This window comes from Penicillium verhagenii, assembly GCF_028828195.1.
Source record: "Penicillium verhagenii strain IBT 33310 chromosome Unknown utg000007l_segment0_segment0, whole genome shotgun sequence".
NCBI lineage: Eukaryota > Fungi > Ascomycota > Eurotiomycetes > Eurotiales > Aspergillaceae > Penicillium > Penicillium verhagenii.
This window is the reverse complement of record NW_026643171.1, coordinates 3,422,245-3,437,638: the sequence shown is the minus strand read 5'-3', so window position 1 is coordinate 3,437,638 and position 15,394 is coordinate 3,422,245. Positions and strand designations below refer to the sequence as shown.

Here is a 15,394-nt window from a genome sequence, read left to right as displayed (position 1 = left end):
CCAGGTGCCTATCTACTGGTAGGGTAGACTCAATTGCTACTCAAGTACTACCTACGTAATATTCCAGTGGAATGGTTGATACCGAATGTAGATAATATACGACTCGAAGGTCGGAGGTGATATAAATCATTGAAGGCATAGGCAGGTATATGGGCACCTACTAGTAGGTATGTACTGACAACATAATGCTTCCAACCTTGAAAGGTTCCAAACTACAGCTTGGTCTATCTGGGAAGAATGATCGGCTAAATACAGGGTAGGTAGTAGTAGACACAAAGAGTCGAGCAAGCAACATTCGAGACAATGGGAATCGAACACCCAACATTTGATAGCGGATAACAAGAATGATACCAGTGACTTCAGTATTCACTACACAGCTGTCGAAAAATGGAATCCGGAGTACTATCTGTAAAATGTAGCTGGGTTTGAGGGAGAAGCTCCACCCTGTGCAGGCTGGTATGCCTGGTACTCTGCACCCGGGGGAGCCGAGGGGGCGGGATTGAAAGCAGTGTATTGTGCGGATTGTTGTGTTGAGCCAGGGACCGGAGGAGGCTGGTGAGAGGGAGCTTGATGAACAGCCGGTGAGGCGGGGTATGGCGGCTGTTGTGGTTGTTGCGGAGGAGGGTACTGGGATGCAGGGGGCTGCTGATTTGCCTCTTCACCCACGTGAGCTGGAGGCGCATATTCATGCCCCTGCGACTGCTGCTGCTGCTGCTGCTGAAAATGCTGGTGGCCCAGCGCTGGTGCTTGGCTATTGAGAGGGTAACTTGGGCGCTGGCCGACGGGATGTTCCACGGGGGAATCATAAACAGACGTACTCAATTCTTGCGGGTGATCATATGTAGACTGGGGGCGGTGTCCAGCAGACGAGTAAGGGTCGGATGGGGGTGCCTGCTGTGTCATCGGCTTTTGCTGAGGCCCGCCCGGGAACTGCGCACGAGGGTCGGGAGAATGAGATGCAGGGCGGTAGGGCATTGTTTGCTCCGCGCCATAGTACGCATTGGGCTGGACCTGTGGGGGTTGAGATTCTATAGAAAAAAGTTGGATGGTTAAATTTTGGGATAGCTAGTAGTTTAGGGTTGGTCTAACCTTGGGGCTGAGGACTAAAGTATCGCTGGTCCGCTTGAGGAGGGTATCCAGCCTGACTGGAACCTGGGTAGGCATACTGGGGTTGTCCAGGTCGTGGATAGGGTTGTGCCGGATGAGCCATAGAGGCCTCTAACAACGACTCGTAGTCACGGCGCGCCTTAATAAACTTTTCATTAAGTTGAGTGAATTCATCTAGAAAGTTGTGAGCAAGTAAATCTTCTCGTGTCACCGGAAACATACCAACCTTTCTTCTGCGAGTATTTTCCAATCAACTCGATAAGCTTCGGTCGAATAGCAACGGTTGAATGGTAGAGATTACTGATCTCTTCGTTCTCCTGCACATTGAGATCGGAGCTCCGTGTGCTCAACAGGGTCAAAAGCTTCTCGACATTCTTCAGCTGGCCAAAGACCTCGCCTTCCATTTGAACCTCGCGCTGTAACTCCTCGACACTGGGGTCAGTAAGTTTTTCTACATAATTTAGAGGGAAAATTCCCGTCTGGCCTCTCAAGGATCCCTTCCACCAGTCCTTGTATACTGATTCCAAGACCGCAATGATATCACCCTTGCGGAACTGAAGCTCTCCAGTCTCCGAGGGTTGGAAATCAAAAAGGGCGCGGACACGCGAGACAGTAGCAGCCGATGTGCCGGATGGCACAGGTCCAGCTGCAGCTGCTGGTAACTCGGCTGCAGGCGAAGTTGTTTCGGGCCTCGATACAGTAGCCGCAGCAGATGGCCCGGTCTGAGCAACGGGAATTGGAGGAGCCTTATCCTTGACAGACAGAGCTAAGGCCATCTGCAGTTCCTCATCTTCCTTCTGTCGGTCAACGTCCGTAATCGCGCTCTTCACTGGCTTCGAAGGGGGCTGAAGGTTTGGGTCTGCGAATACATCAGTGACATGCGATGGAGCATATCCAAAAATACGAAGTTTCTTACTTGAGGTCTTCAACTTCATATAGGCTTGTTCCATAATCCCGAAGTCTGGGTTAGATGCAAACATCTCAGTCCATTCTTCCATTCGCTCGAGAATCTTGGACTTGACCTGTTGGTGCGTATTCTAGAGAACAAGATCTTTGTGATCAGCAATTAAGTTATCCATAGTCCAACAAATGAATACACTTACACGATCGCTTGCCAGGCGCAGGAGCGCATCAGTAAAGCTCCTTGATGCCAACTCGCGATGAATCTTAAGGCCACAGTTCTGCGACAGCGCATTGCCGAGCTACAATCCAATGTTAGTTAGGGGGAGGAGGAAAGAAATCAAACGATTGCGCCAAGAAAGTGGAATGATGAAGTTTCATACCTCAAGCGTATAAAGTTGCACATTCGCATTTCTGTGAGCCATCCTTTTGATCATGGCAGCAACCGCCTCTTTTGCACTATACAATGGATATGACATTAGCATATACTTTCCCAGGATATAAAATTATAGTCCTAGAAACTTAGGATACCACCTACCCTGATTCTTCGGCAGCAACCTTATCACAGACATCCTGTACCATAAAAGAGCACCAAGTTAGCTCTCCGTGTCTGAATCACCCGATCGCGGCATACCCAGCTTGGCGCAAGGTTGGGGGCGGAAGAAGTAGAAAAGAAAATAAAAACGCACAAGGATGTATTCCCAGTTCTCAGAAGTCAGATTCTCATCGGTCGCCTTCGCTATATTGGAAATTCCAGTAGTCAGCAATCGATCATCTTTGACTAGTGCCTGTGTCCAGCAGGCTTCCACGGTACCCATAAAGGCGCACGAGTAGCACCACGACGCCGACAGAAACAGTCAACCAAACTTACCGACCGCATCATCAAAAGCATTCTGCTGAGCGCGAAACATTGCCAGATTTGTATCGCCCGAAAGGCCAAACAGTCACAGTGGTGTAGAGTGGACAGGAAGTCGGGGCACCGGTCTCTGGCGTTATGGCGGTTTGATTGCTTAGTTTTCGGCTTGAAAATCAACGAGTGACGTATTTCTGATATTATTGAGGGGTGGAAAGCCCAGTTATCAATCAGTGTACTGACGGGAAGTGTCTCGTCAGCTATGCGGTTCGTAGCGATGGTCAGTTGGGCCTTCGATGCGGGGAGCGGGTCGGGATTTTCCAAAGTGCGGGCTGAGCTGAGGTCAGGATGACGCTGTTGAGGGTATATTGGGATAGACGAGGATTAGAAATATAAGAGCCGAATAATTCACAGCTCACGCGCACCCGAGCAGTTCACGATCGATGAGCAGAAGAGAGACGGGCTTTCTAGGTGTCAATGTTGTGTCTGGGCGGGAAATGGAGTTGAGTCAGCAATGACGATGGCGAAACGGGGGCATCTGGAAGCTCCATAATTCCCATCTTGGCTCGTATCTCGGATTGGAATAAGGGGATTTTTCGTATTCCAATGTTATAATTGTGTCTGCCTAGGCAAGAAACGAAATTTTCTACCGAGTAATCATATTGCCTCTTTCGCCGGCCATCGCCTGGAGAATTTTCTACTGCGGAACCTTTGAAGCAGAGATATTATTGCTTTAGTATAGGCTACGGAGTTTTCGCTTTTTGTGATTTGCTCATGCGCTCCCGTGGCTGAATCTTGACACTCCACCAGACCAACAGTCACCAGACCAACAGTCTCGTCTGGTTGATTGTAACAGCTTGTATTATGGATGTTGAAGTTTATGCAAAAATTTTATCAACATGTTCGTCCAGCATGAACCGGACCAGTACACCCTGCATTGAAACAGATGCGGGAAAAGTAGAATGAGTGTGATATAACACAAATCCAGTAAATACCTCTTGCGATTCAAAACGCCGAATACGATGGGACAATCGCATTTTAAATCCCACAAGGTCCAAGAACAAATATAATGAAGGAGTAGACAGCTCGAAGTCACACCTGAATCACCACACTTGACCAAATTCAAAACAAGGGGGTGGAGTCGTAGAACGAACATGATGGTGCTACAAAGTGCACACATACACGCCCCCGAGGGAATGACAAAGAGAAAGATAGACCAGCAGAGAGGAAGACAGATCGGGGTCAAAACAAGGTTTGTGAGATCAGATCATTTTTCATCAAAAGGAGATGTTCATCAAGAAATATTATGGAAAACAAAATCGGTACAGAAACGGGGACTGCCTCGCAGTTCCGGGGGGGGGGGGGGGGGGGGGGGGGGTCGGCATGCCGGGATCTAGAAGTATCATCGGGTGTGATGGGAGGGGGTATCTGAACAAGACGGGAAGAGTGGTATAAGGAAAAACAAAGACGAGACAAAGATAATAAGAATAAGAAGCCAATCATCTAGGCACCGCCCTTCTGCGCCTTCTCTTGGGCACGGCTGATACGAGCAGCCTTGACCAGAGGAGCTAGGTGGGTAAGGGGCGAACAGATGGACATGAAGGGATGCTGTAGGGAATATCAGTCAATGTATTATCCAACAGAAACGAGGTATAGGGATTGAAACGTACCTTGAGAAGATCGTGGGCAGAAGCTCGCTTCTCTGGATCCACCTTAAGGGCGAGGTGCAGGAAGTCACGGAATGTTGTTGAGAGTGCGTGTTCATCTTTGATAGTCGGGGTTCCATTTGTAGCGATCAGGTAGAGCGCGCGCAGGGGGGACTCTGTCAAATATGGCGGCTCGCCCTCAATCATTTCAATAGCCATGATACCCAAACTCCAAATATCGACCTTGCGACCGTACTCCTTGCGGGTGACCACTTCGGGAGCCATCCAGTAAGGAGTGCCAACCATAGTGTTACGCTTGTTGTGCGAATCATTGATTTGCGCACAGAAACCAAAATCGGCTGGAAGTAATCAATCAGCTTCAATCTTCTTAGGTGAGCCAAAAAAAAGGTTGTTTTTTTCTTTTCTTCTTTTTTTGTTAGTTTGGGGGTGAGGGGACCTACTCAGTTTAATATTACCATCCAACGAGAGAAGAATGTTATCAGACTTGATGTCACGGTGAATGACACCCTTCGAGTGCAAGTGCTGGAGTCCGTTCAACGTCTGTTTTTAGAACTATTAGCATCTTATCACAGAAACAATCAATGAGTCATGACGAATAAAGACTTACCTCTCGGCATACTGATGCAATCTGACCCTCACTCATAATATTATAGGTGACCACGTCCGTAAGACTACCACCTTCCATATATTCCATGACAACCCATAAATCCAAACCGTGAAGGTAGCTCTCGAGGAAATTCACAATATTCCTGTGCTTGCTATCCTTCATCACAAGAATCTCATTGATAATCAAATCCTTCTTGGGCTGAAGATCCAGGTTCATCTGCTTAATGGCCACACAATTGTTGTTGCCATTTTCATAAGCAGTATACACACCACCTGAAGCACCTTGTCCAACCTTGTTGAGGTTATAATATATTTGAGTAGGATCGGCCGGATTACAAATTGTTAACAGGCGTGCTCGTACATCCATAATATTGCTCTGGCGCTTGGGCTGACGCGGCCGAGCTGCCGGGGGTGCCCGCGCGGCTGATGCAGAAGAGGCATCGGCAGAACTCTGAGGAACATTTGTCGCAATTGGCGCGAGTTGAGGTGCCTGGGGAGGTTGGCGCTGGCTCGGGCTCCGATCCAGCTTTTTAGATGCGATTGCTTCCTGGGCGGCCGCCATGACCTGCTCCTGCTGTCGTTGGTATTGGGTTGGCGAGGCCACAACGTTCGATTCGTGAGTCTGGGTGCCATTTCGAGAACCAGAGAGACCCCGGGTATCGATAGGCAACGCCGTTGGCTCGGTGGTGGGTGGTGTTCCCATTCCATAGGCCTCGGGCAGGCGCTGAGAAACTGGTCCGTGAGATATAGGAGGCTTCGGCGGCGGTCGGGCGGGTGTCATGCCGGGGGGCTTTGGAGGGGCTCGATGAGGGATCAGGCTGCCCAACGGTGGGGAGACGGCAGCGGAGGTCAATGAGGCCGGGGGAGGCGGTCCTCCTGGTGGTCCCTTCGGAACGGGAGGCGGCGACCGGGGATTCTCAAAGCTACCTTCGTGATTCTGGGGGAAACGGGGGCTTCCCGGTGGAGAGGGTGCTCGGCCGTTATCATTCCCATGTGCGTTATCGAATTTGTGCCAAACTTCATCGTCATCGCCACGGGTGTTCTTCTCATAGAATCGCATGATATCCATCATAGTCTGTGGATGTTCTTCCTGCTCCTTCTTCGAAATGCCATTCTCCTGTAGCAGTCGCTGCCACTCCTTGGGCAAACCGGTGAACTGGCCCGTCTGATTATCATAACCTACATGGGTGACGTGGACCGGGTTCTCCGGAGACGAGATCTTGATGTTGCGGGGGGAGCCTAGCATGCTATTCACAAAACTGGAGAAGCTGGCCTTCTTGCTCCTCCCCCCTCGGGTATGGCCACTCCCCTCATCGGAATGACGCTTGGAGTTTGTCGGGCGCTCGGTCTCCCGATGGGCAAAGGGATCCATTCGGGAGGGTAGGGTGGTGAAGCTGGCTGACTGTCGCAGGAAGGAGCGGTGTCGTGGATCCGGGCTGATCGGGCTAGACTGCTGGGAGTGCAAGGGCGGGGGATTATGGGGCGGAGAGAGGGAGTCGGAGGTTTCAGCGCAATTCTCATCCAAAGCACTGAGCATGCCCCGTGTCTCGAAGGGGGTGCTAGTTAATTCATCCGAACTGTGCTGATCGTAGGAGAAGCGATTTTGACGGGCGCGGGAACTGTGGCTGTTGGGAAAGAACGAATGCTCGTTCTGGACGGGGGAAGGACCGTCACTATGTTGCTCAAGCGAGGATGATGATGAACCGTAGGCGTTGGATCGAGTGCGGGTATGTTCTCGACTGCTATTAGAAGAGGAACGCGGATAAACGGGTGCAGAGGGATGACGTTTCAAGGAAGATGTGCTTTGATGACTCCGAAGAATGCGTGAACTGAAGCTAGGAGACTCCTTCTGCAGTTTGCTCGAAGGGCGACGGAATTTCAACGAGAACCCGTCACTCATGATGGCGAATGTCTCTCTTTCTGTCTCTCTCCCTCTCTCTCTCTCTCTCTCTCTCTCTCTCTCTCTCTCTCTCTCTCTCTCTCTCTGTGTGTGTGTTCTCCCTCTTTCTTTTCCAAGGTTTCTCTTTTCTTTTCCTTCTGTAATTTTTTGGGGGGAGGGTCTCTCTACACGAGACACCGATTGAAATTGGGCCGAGGGGTCAGGAGAATTTTCCAATTTTCCCAATTCCCAGAACCCAGAACTTTTGGCGCCCGGAAGGTTGAGTACCACCACAACAGCAAACCAGGATTAGGGATTCTCCTTTTTTTTTTTCCTTTCTTGAATTTCCCCAAATTCCTGTATAATCTTTTGGTTCTTCTCGAATGGAATGTTAATAAAAGAAGAGAATCACACCAGGGGAAAGAGGGGGGTCCTACAAGTTACACCGGCCAATGAACGGGCTATTCACACGTGGAGATGGGAAAAAGGAGTGGCTGGTTTTTTTTTCATTGAGATGACGCGGGGGGAGTATATGGAAATCGGTTGATATATCAACTGGGCACTTTTTGTCCACTGGTTTTTGTCTTTTTTTGTCTTTTTTGGGGGGGAAATTGTTTGATTCTACGTAATTTCCTTCATTTCCCCCTCTTATGCACGGGTTATCACAAATCCCCAAATAGTCAGGAATTGGGGCGTTTTGATTCCCGAGATTCTAGATTTTCTTAGAATTTGTTACATTTCCTTAAGGGGGTCAAAGTGGATATACACGTCAATGGAGAATATACATTCAATGTTTTCTGACATTTGGAGATTACATATATGTAGGTACTCTTGGTATAGTGTCTGGTGTCTGTAACTGAATCACAATATTTGAATCTCTTTTTTCCACTCGGATAAATAGCCCCAAAGGCTTCGTCATCTCACTCATCCTGAATAGATTACCTTGATCTCCATAAGGAAAGAAAAAATACCAGTCCACATAATAGTTCAGTTAGTTATTTCGGCCATAAGATCATTGACTAAACAAGCTGAAACGCATTTCCAGGAAATGACACTACTATACTAACTTGAGGACTGGTAATCTTTGGTTTTTGCTAACATTTGAAGGTTTCTTGGCAATCCCCACTGCGGCACACGGAACATTGAAAGTACATAGTGCATATCCTACATAGTAGGTACTCAATACTACTAGTATAGTAGCTACAAACACTGCAGGTGCATGTGTAATCTTTCAAATGTTAGTATCTCAACATCCCAACCTTCAAATATTGGAATGAAGCCATACATACACACCTGCCAACATCCCCAAACTTTCAGAGAAAAAAAAAAAAAAAAAAAAAAAAAAACACATACTAGTAACCTACGCCTCCTGTCGCTTCTTCCGCTGCTCCAAAGCTTCCACCCGTTCGTCAATCTTCCTGAATGACCAACTCTCAAATCCAGGTGGGTACACAAATGGCCGAAGATCAAATCGATGATCATCAGGGCTGTAGTTCTCCGCATGGTAAGACGGAGTGGCAACGGTTTGCTTGTGCCGGTTGATCTGATAGAAATGGAAGAACAACTTCACCTTATGGCCGATCTCACGGGGGCTAAGTTTTCCTTCGCCGCCCCATTCGTCCAAAAGACGAAGGAACATTCCATATGGCCCCAGATGATCCACTTTCCTCAGTCTTCCGAAACGCGAGAGTTCGCTATAGGTCATCTGCATGTCAACCTCGTCGCTTTGCACATAGTTCTCCGTGATTGGCTCCAATTCCGCCGTGGGGATGGCATCCAGGAAGTCCACAAGAATGGGCATTTCAAAGTCCTTCGATGCCCAGTCAATAAACCGCTTGAGATCCACTTTACTGATTGACCCAATGGGGTTGATATCGGCAGAGGAACAGTCGTATTTGGTCAGATCTGCCCGGGCGTGAGTATTCTGTTCCACTGATAGGGAAGATGATTGTGTAGCAATACTTACATCCACGAAGACATTCATCTACATTGGAACTTCCCAAGACCAGAAGAGAGCCGCCGCCGGGACGATTGCGGACCTCGCATAGCTCTTGAGCAAAGTAGTACGCAAGCACCATTCTGGACCGTGCCTGGATATTTTGAAGTGCGAGATTTGATGTGTTCGAACCTCCATGGACTGTAAAAGATTGGAATCTGTCAGCATGTGAGTTTACTTTCTGTGAAGGCAGCATGACTAACCCTTGAATTTCGGTTCAAAGCCCGTGGCCTGAGTGAGGATGTTCTTCGTAGAATTGAACATATTGTCAATATTGACATCAGTGTGATACGACCCAATCCGCTCGGACAAGGCCTTTGCACGGTCCCGAGTTTCCTTGCTGCTCTGGTTCTCCATTCCCATGTAGCATGTACAGAAAATCTGATTACACAGCTCTTCTGCTGTTTGAGGGAGAGTCGATGAGTAAGCGGCAATCCGCTTGACATCAGTTATGACTTGCTCATTCCCTTCCTTGATAGCTGTAATGACCAAGCGACACATGGAATAAACAATTGTCGCCGTCGCACAACTGTCGATTCCACCGGACAATGGAACGAAGAACCCAGCGGCCTTGGAGCGCCGAAGGTAATCCCATAGCCAACAGGCGGGTCCCAAAGCAATTTCCTCCTCAGGGAGGTGATACCGCGCTGGCCGGGGGGCAGTAGGCCGCAAGTCGAACTCAAGATCGAGATTATCATGGGAAAGAGAGTAATCCACCTCAATCCGCTGGTATTCCGGTGCCGCTACTGCCTGTAAGCCACGCGATGGGGCAAATCGATAAGCTCGTACTTTTTCTAAATCGACTGTGGCCACGACAACTTCAACCTCATTCAGCGAGAATTGACTTGATTGTCCCACAATGTCACCGTTAACGAAGATCATCGCACAGCCATCATAGTAAAGCCGATCTCCATCGCATCCAAGTTGGTTGGAGTATAGGTAGACACCGCCATTCTTACGAGTGGCTTCTTGAATAAGGGCAATTCGTTCATCAAGCTTTCGGAGTGAGTGGTGACTTCCACTGCTATTCGTAAAGATCTCCACTCCGTTGAGTCCCCTAGAGATATCCATGTTAGCGTCGAAATTGGACTAGATCGGGAATGAAGATTCAAGCATACATGTTAATATGAGGGCTGTTAGGCGTGAATAACTCTTCACACGTCTCGGCAGCCAAACAAGTGTCGATTGTGGAGAGAACAACATCACCAATTGGCACATGGCGGGCACCTTGGTGCTTCTGGATCAGCGGTGGGAGGTAATATTGCTCTACGTGTCTGGGCCTGTTCCACGGCGTGAAGAAGCGCATCTCACGGAAATTGCCATCGTTGGCGAGATACAGTTTTGGGCGAAGACACAGGATCTTCCCATCCAGAACGATGGCACGTGCATTGTATCTGCAATTCCGGTGGAGTAGAGGCAGACCGACATCGATGATGATTCCATGTAGTGACTCATCGGTCAAGATAGAGTACAAAGAATCCCACGAGTGCTCATATACTTCGGTCTCTAAGAAGTGGTCCAAGCAGCCTGGTACAAGGTTAGAGCGACAAGAAGATTTCCAGAAGTTGAATATATCACTGTAGGGCAGTCTTACCATATCCTGGGATTTCGAGTTCAGGGCCGACACGCAGAGTTGCACCGGCCGCCTTGGCTTTGACAATACTCTGCTTGATGCGCCTCAAATTTCCCTCAAAGTCCAGACTCCACTGGTTCAGAGCACAGGTGGCCAATGTTACGAGGGGTGCCATTGTGCCTGAGGGGTGACGGACCCAAATCCAAATGAATATGAGGAAATATTGAGCTGAAGTCCACAATGTTTGACTAGTATGGTCACCGGTCGGGAGTCGGGATACAGCAGTGGACCAGTGGTCCTGAGTTCTGACTCCTCCGTTATCAGAAAGTGGCATGAGTGGGGCAGAGCGGAACAACTGATTGCCGCGGGGCTACGCGGCCTTAAGAGATGGGGCAAAGTGATTGATCATGTATCTATCCGCACTATGAACATGATTATTGACTAGACCATTGTTTTCATTCTGATTATTCTTTATCTCGACGTGTCGCTAAGCGTGATCTTACAACAGTCACTCTCGACCCCTCCATATTCTGTGAACTCTCTGCTGATACAAACAATATCGGGACCAACTTGAGTTTCACAAGACTCGAGTCGCGCTTTGTGACCGATTTATATCCATTAACCCAATTCATACGTCTCACAGTCAACTTGCTGGTACGGCATCAGCAATCAATTTCTTCAAGGCTATGAGGATATCTAATAGCACATATTCTCTAATCCAGTCATCCTATATACATCCCTTCTCAGTTCAAATCTGAATGGTCAAAAGCAAATGCAGCTTGCACTAACACTCTTGGCAGCGACTTTAAGATCCAAACCTTTCTTGTTACAGTACTGGTAGCGAATAAGACTGGAATTCCTTTCGCCCTGCATACTAGGAAACCATATATACTACAGCTCAAGACTTGGTTCAAACTCCGTGACCCTCGTCAACACCCAATACTCAAACCAGTGCCCACTAGTGCCCGCAAGAGTGACGAACGTCAATATTGAAATGGAACATGACCAATGCCTCATAATCATCCAAGGTGTTTCCTCAAAAGTCAAGCTAATTTTTCCAACGCCAAGCTTCACATACTACATGTATGGTTAACCTGCACAAGGTGAAACCTCGGCGAATTCCCAGCCGTGGATCGTGGACCAGCGTCGATCTAATCAATTTCTGGCTCAACGCCCAGGAGCTATAGAACTCCACCATGATTTGGTTTGTTCACCCAGCGAGAGGTGGATTTTCTGACATCATCTTATTCTAGAAAGAAAAAAAAAAAAAAAAAAAAACTAAGCTCACTTTAAATACTCCCTAAACGTAAATAAGGTAGCGGGTTCTTCCCCTGAAGAAAATCCCCAGGATCCTTCAAGTTAGTCCATCATCTCTCGCGTAAGACTGAGACACACGCAATGACCACCACCCTCTCACACACAGCCACCTCGGCAAGCACCTCTATTCCAGCCGCATTCAGCGTGTACGACAATGCCTTCTATAACATTCTTGGCTCCGCCCCAAAACTCGAAGTCATTCTGGAGAACAATGACTTCCCCTTTGCTCACGAGGCAAGCGTCTACGTCCCAACAACAGACGAGCTCTTCATGTCGAGCAACATGTACACCGACCCAATAACCAACCAAACAACCGTCAAGATCTCCAAGGTGAGCGTGACCGCAAACCCTGTCACGGCTGAGATCATTAACTCGACCATCCCCTTGCCCAATGGCGGCGTAAACCACAATGGCGGCATCCTCTGGACAGGCCAGGGCACCAAAAACACGACTGGTGGTCTATGGCAAATGTCCGCTCAATCGCCAAATAAGGCCGAGTTTATCGTGGGAGGCTTTTACGGCCGCCAGTTTAACTCTCTAAACGACGTGATTGTCGCCAGCGACGGCTCCTTCTGGTTCACCGATCCTATCTATGGCTGGCGTCAGGGGGTCAGGCCGAAACCCCAGCTGCCATGCCAAGTTTATCGGTATGATCCTGCTACTCAGGCTGTTCGCGTTGTTGCAGATGGCTTCGGTCGCCCGAATGGAATTTCTTTCTCGCCGAATGAGAAAACCATGTACATAACCGATACTGCCGAGACGGACGGTGATGGATCTACTGATGTGTTAAAGCCTGCCACCATGTGAGTTGAGCTCCGGGATGATTTTTTCTTCTTATGTCCCATGTCTGTATTACCGAAGTTGAAGGACGTTTTGACTGATATTATCTAGCTATGCTTTTGACTTGTCTACTATCAGCGGACAGCCGTTCCTGACCAACCGCCGAGTGTTTGCAATGCCTAGCGATGGTATCCCTGATGGAATTAAGGTTGATCAGCATGGTAACGTGTATGCTGGCTGCGGTGACGGTGTGAATGTGTGGTCTTCTGGTGGTGTCTTGCTGGGTAAGATTTTGCTGAAAAATGGCACTTCTAACTTTTCCTTCGGTAAGAATGGTCAGATGTATATTCTTAATGAAAACAAGGTCTACCGTGCGCAGTTAAATAGCACCTTGCGCAGTACTCTCTGGAAAAACTGAAGAGCATCTGAAGCAGGAACATTGAACATACCTAGTATGTATATAGATTCAAAGTACCCATGCCAGATATTGATTGATTCAATGTTCCAGATTGATGTCATAATGTTCATTCAATAAGATTATTTTGCCCAGGTGGGAGCCCAGGCAAAACCTTGGAATGGCCCCGGATACAGCACCACTCAAGTGCTTGAGTGCTCGGAATTCCCGAAGTCGTGCGGATATTGGCACCTGCACATGTGTGGTTCAATCAATTGATTGTTTCCAGCCTTACTCGTACCTATGTAGACGGGTAGGTATGACGATTCAATGTGGAAACTCTCAAGGTCCTCATGCCCATCCTTCCTTTGAAGGCTCAAGTGCTTGTAAAAAGGTGGTTTTTTCCGTCAACATTCAATGTTATTCTCGCCATGTGCAAGATACTGGCTTCTCGATGGTTCGAATGTTTTAAAGTTTGCAAAGTCTCACTCATATATCTATGTATCAATGTTCGTATTTAAAATTGCCCTAACCCTTGCACAGAGATTCTAGTGCTTCAATCTACCTAGTGCTTATAATTTGAGGTTGAGATACATATTTAGGCAGCAGGATAGGTAGAGGCTTTTCCAAGGTTTTGAGCCATATCGGGATGATTGAGGGCCTGTCGGTAGAAATGAACATTTGAAGATTAGATGCGAAATGTATTTATAGATCTGAGAAAGATCTCACTTGAGTTCTGGATACTTCAAATGTTGATACCCAGGCTAGACCACCACAACTCGATTCACGTGATCCTGTCCAGAGCTTACTTTTTACATGTACTTTGTTCCTGCCTCGTAAAAGCGGCGCCGGGAGGGACAATAACGCCATATAATGCACAAGGACGGCTGGGAGTATACATGTATGTACAGGTCCGGATCAGGCACCGTACATGTCAACCGGCATGATTTACAATCGGTCGGACATTTTACTTATTCCATCCCATCGTGTCATCATGCCATCGACCCCCGGGGCCATAGTCACTTGCAAATGGACTTTCGAGGAACCTTGGAGGGTGCATGTCAGGATTGTATCAGGAGCAGCATCCGTCAGCCCCAGAGTAGAGTAAATTAGAGTAAACTAGTACTAGTACAGTATGTTCCAAGTTGGGGGAAGGGGCCATAAGGCTCGCAATGCGGTGAGGCCCGTGAAGGTGTGAATCATTCCAGTGGGTTGTCTTGTTTAAGTCGAGACATCTGGATGTGCCATGTGTTCCTCTTTATTTCGTCACTGTGTCCGGTGGCCAAGATAAGTAATGTTACGTTGGAAGTAGCCTCTTCGCGTGACTTGTGGGGTTTATTTTGTCATGAGGGGTTTTCATTGCGATCAGGGAAATCTGAGCGCCCGATTTATGACGAGAGCCAAGATGGCGGGGCTATGAATTGCCGATGCTTGACCTTTTCTGTTCTTTTTTTAGGAGCTCGGTCGCTCTCGCGTTAGGCTGTAGATCGGGATCGAGAGTCGGTGTAGGCACTAACGGACTGGGGCTGATGGTCTCAGGCTCGCAGCTGAGAAAGTGTCTTTTCTTTGTTTTTTTGTTTCTTTTTCTTTTTCTTTTTTTTTTTTTTCAGTATTGGAAGAAAGAGACGAGTGGATATGTCTTGTTTGGATGTGTAGCCTTGTTTTCCAAGCTTCCAGTTGTCGGGCCTCGGCTTTCGCTTCCTCTTTTAGGTTCCACTTCCTGCTGCTGCCCCTAAGTTGCCTTTTTAGGATTTGGCGATCCATTCGTATTATTTGGTATTATTTGGTATTGTGTTTGGTTCTTCTCTCTTTTTCGCTTCCAAAACATTTTGGAGAATAAGAGAGGTGAAATTGTCATGGGATCACTGGGGGGGTTCTGTCAAAAAGAAATCCGGGGGAAAACCAACCTTGGCTGAAAAGCTGGGTCGAGGCACGCTGGGGAATCTGGTGAGCCTCTTTAATGAAGCTTATTGGCGATAGGGCAATACCGGGTCCCACATGGGGTGTCGATCATTAACCCCCGGACTACGGAATACTAAGTAACAACAAATAAAAACATATTTGATAATAGTCCGAGAGGCGTTCCCGCTGACATTGGGCGTTGTTCTCGGTGAATTTTGATTGGCATAGCAACGCCTCTTAAGGACCTGCAGTCGTATAAGTAACATTGAATGCAAGATGTACAGTGATTTAATTATATATATATATATATATTTTTTTTTTAAAAAAAAAGGGAAATTTGTCAAAATTAAAGCTGATGAAAAGGAAGAAAAATTAAGAAAAAGATAAAGAAAAAGAAAAAAAAAAAAAAAACAAGTTCTT

At 47.8% G+C, this 15,394-nt stretch overlaps 4 protein-coding genes across 4 annotated transcripts; 1 reads left to right on the top strand and 3 right to left on the bottom strand.

The window, feature by feature from the left end:
• Nucleotides 1-402: 402 nt before the first annotated feature.
• Nucleotides 403-2,918, bottom strand: N7466_007930 (ESCRT-0 subunit protein HSE1; the record flags this gene model as incomplete). Its single annotated transcript, XM_057167319.1, has 9 exons — nucleotides 403-1,028; nucleotides 1,090-1,281; nucleotides 1,334-1,966; nucleotides 2,024-2,144; nucleotides 2,211-2,309; nucleotides 2,391-2,466; nucleotides 2,546-2,580; nucleotides 2,697-2,746; nucleotides 2,879-2,918. 9 exons carry the CDS (start codon nucleotides 2,916-2,918, stop codon nucleotides 403-405), a joined length of 1,872 nt encoding a protein of 623 aa, XP_057020360.1.
• A 1,445-nt stretch (nucleotides 2,919-4,363) lies between these two features.
• On the bottom strand, nucleotides 4,364-7,033 carry pakA (mitogen-activated protein kinase kinase kinase kinase STE20; the record flags this gene model as incomplete). Its single annotated transcript, XM_057167318.1, has 4 exons — nucleotides 4,364-4,468; nucleotides 4,531-4,865; nucleotides 4,968-5,067; nucleotides 5,135-7,033. The coding sequence occupies 4 exons, from the start codon at nucleotides 7,031-7,033 to the stop codon at nucleotides 4,364-4,366; spliced, it is 2,439 nt and encodes an 812-aa protein (XP_057020359.1).
• A 1,339-nt stretch (nucleotides 7,034-8,372) lies between these two features.
• Nucleotides 8,373-10,756, bottom strand: N7466_007928 (uncharacterized protein; the record flags this gene model as incomplete). Its single annotated transcript, XM_057167317.1, has 5 exons — nucleotides 8,373-8,917; nucleotides 8,979-9,149; nucleotides 9,212-10,065; nucleotides 10,127-10,535; nucleotides 10,603-10,756. The coding sequence occupies 5 exons, from the start codon at nucleotides 10,754-10,756 to the stop codon at nucleotides 8,373-8,375; spliced, it is 2,133 nt and encodes a 710-aa protein (XP_057020358.1).
• Nucleotides 10,757-11,979: 1,223 nt separating this feature from the next.
• N7466_007927 (SMP-30/gluconolactonase/LRE family protein) lies at nucleotides 11,980-13,096 on the top strand (the record flags this gene model as incomplete). The annotated part of the gene is made up of 2 exons (XM_057167316.1): nucleotides 11,980-12,701; nucleotides 12,790-13,096. The coding sequence occupies 2 exons, from the start codon at nucleotides 11,980-11,982 to the stop codon at nucleotides 13,094-13,096; spliced, it is 1,029 nt and encodes a 342-aa protein (XP_057020357.1).
• Between the last annotated feature and the right edge of the window lie 2,298 nt (nucleotides 13,097-15,394).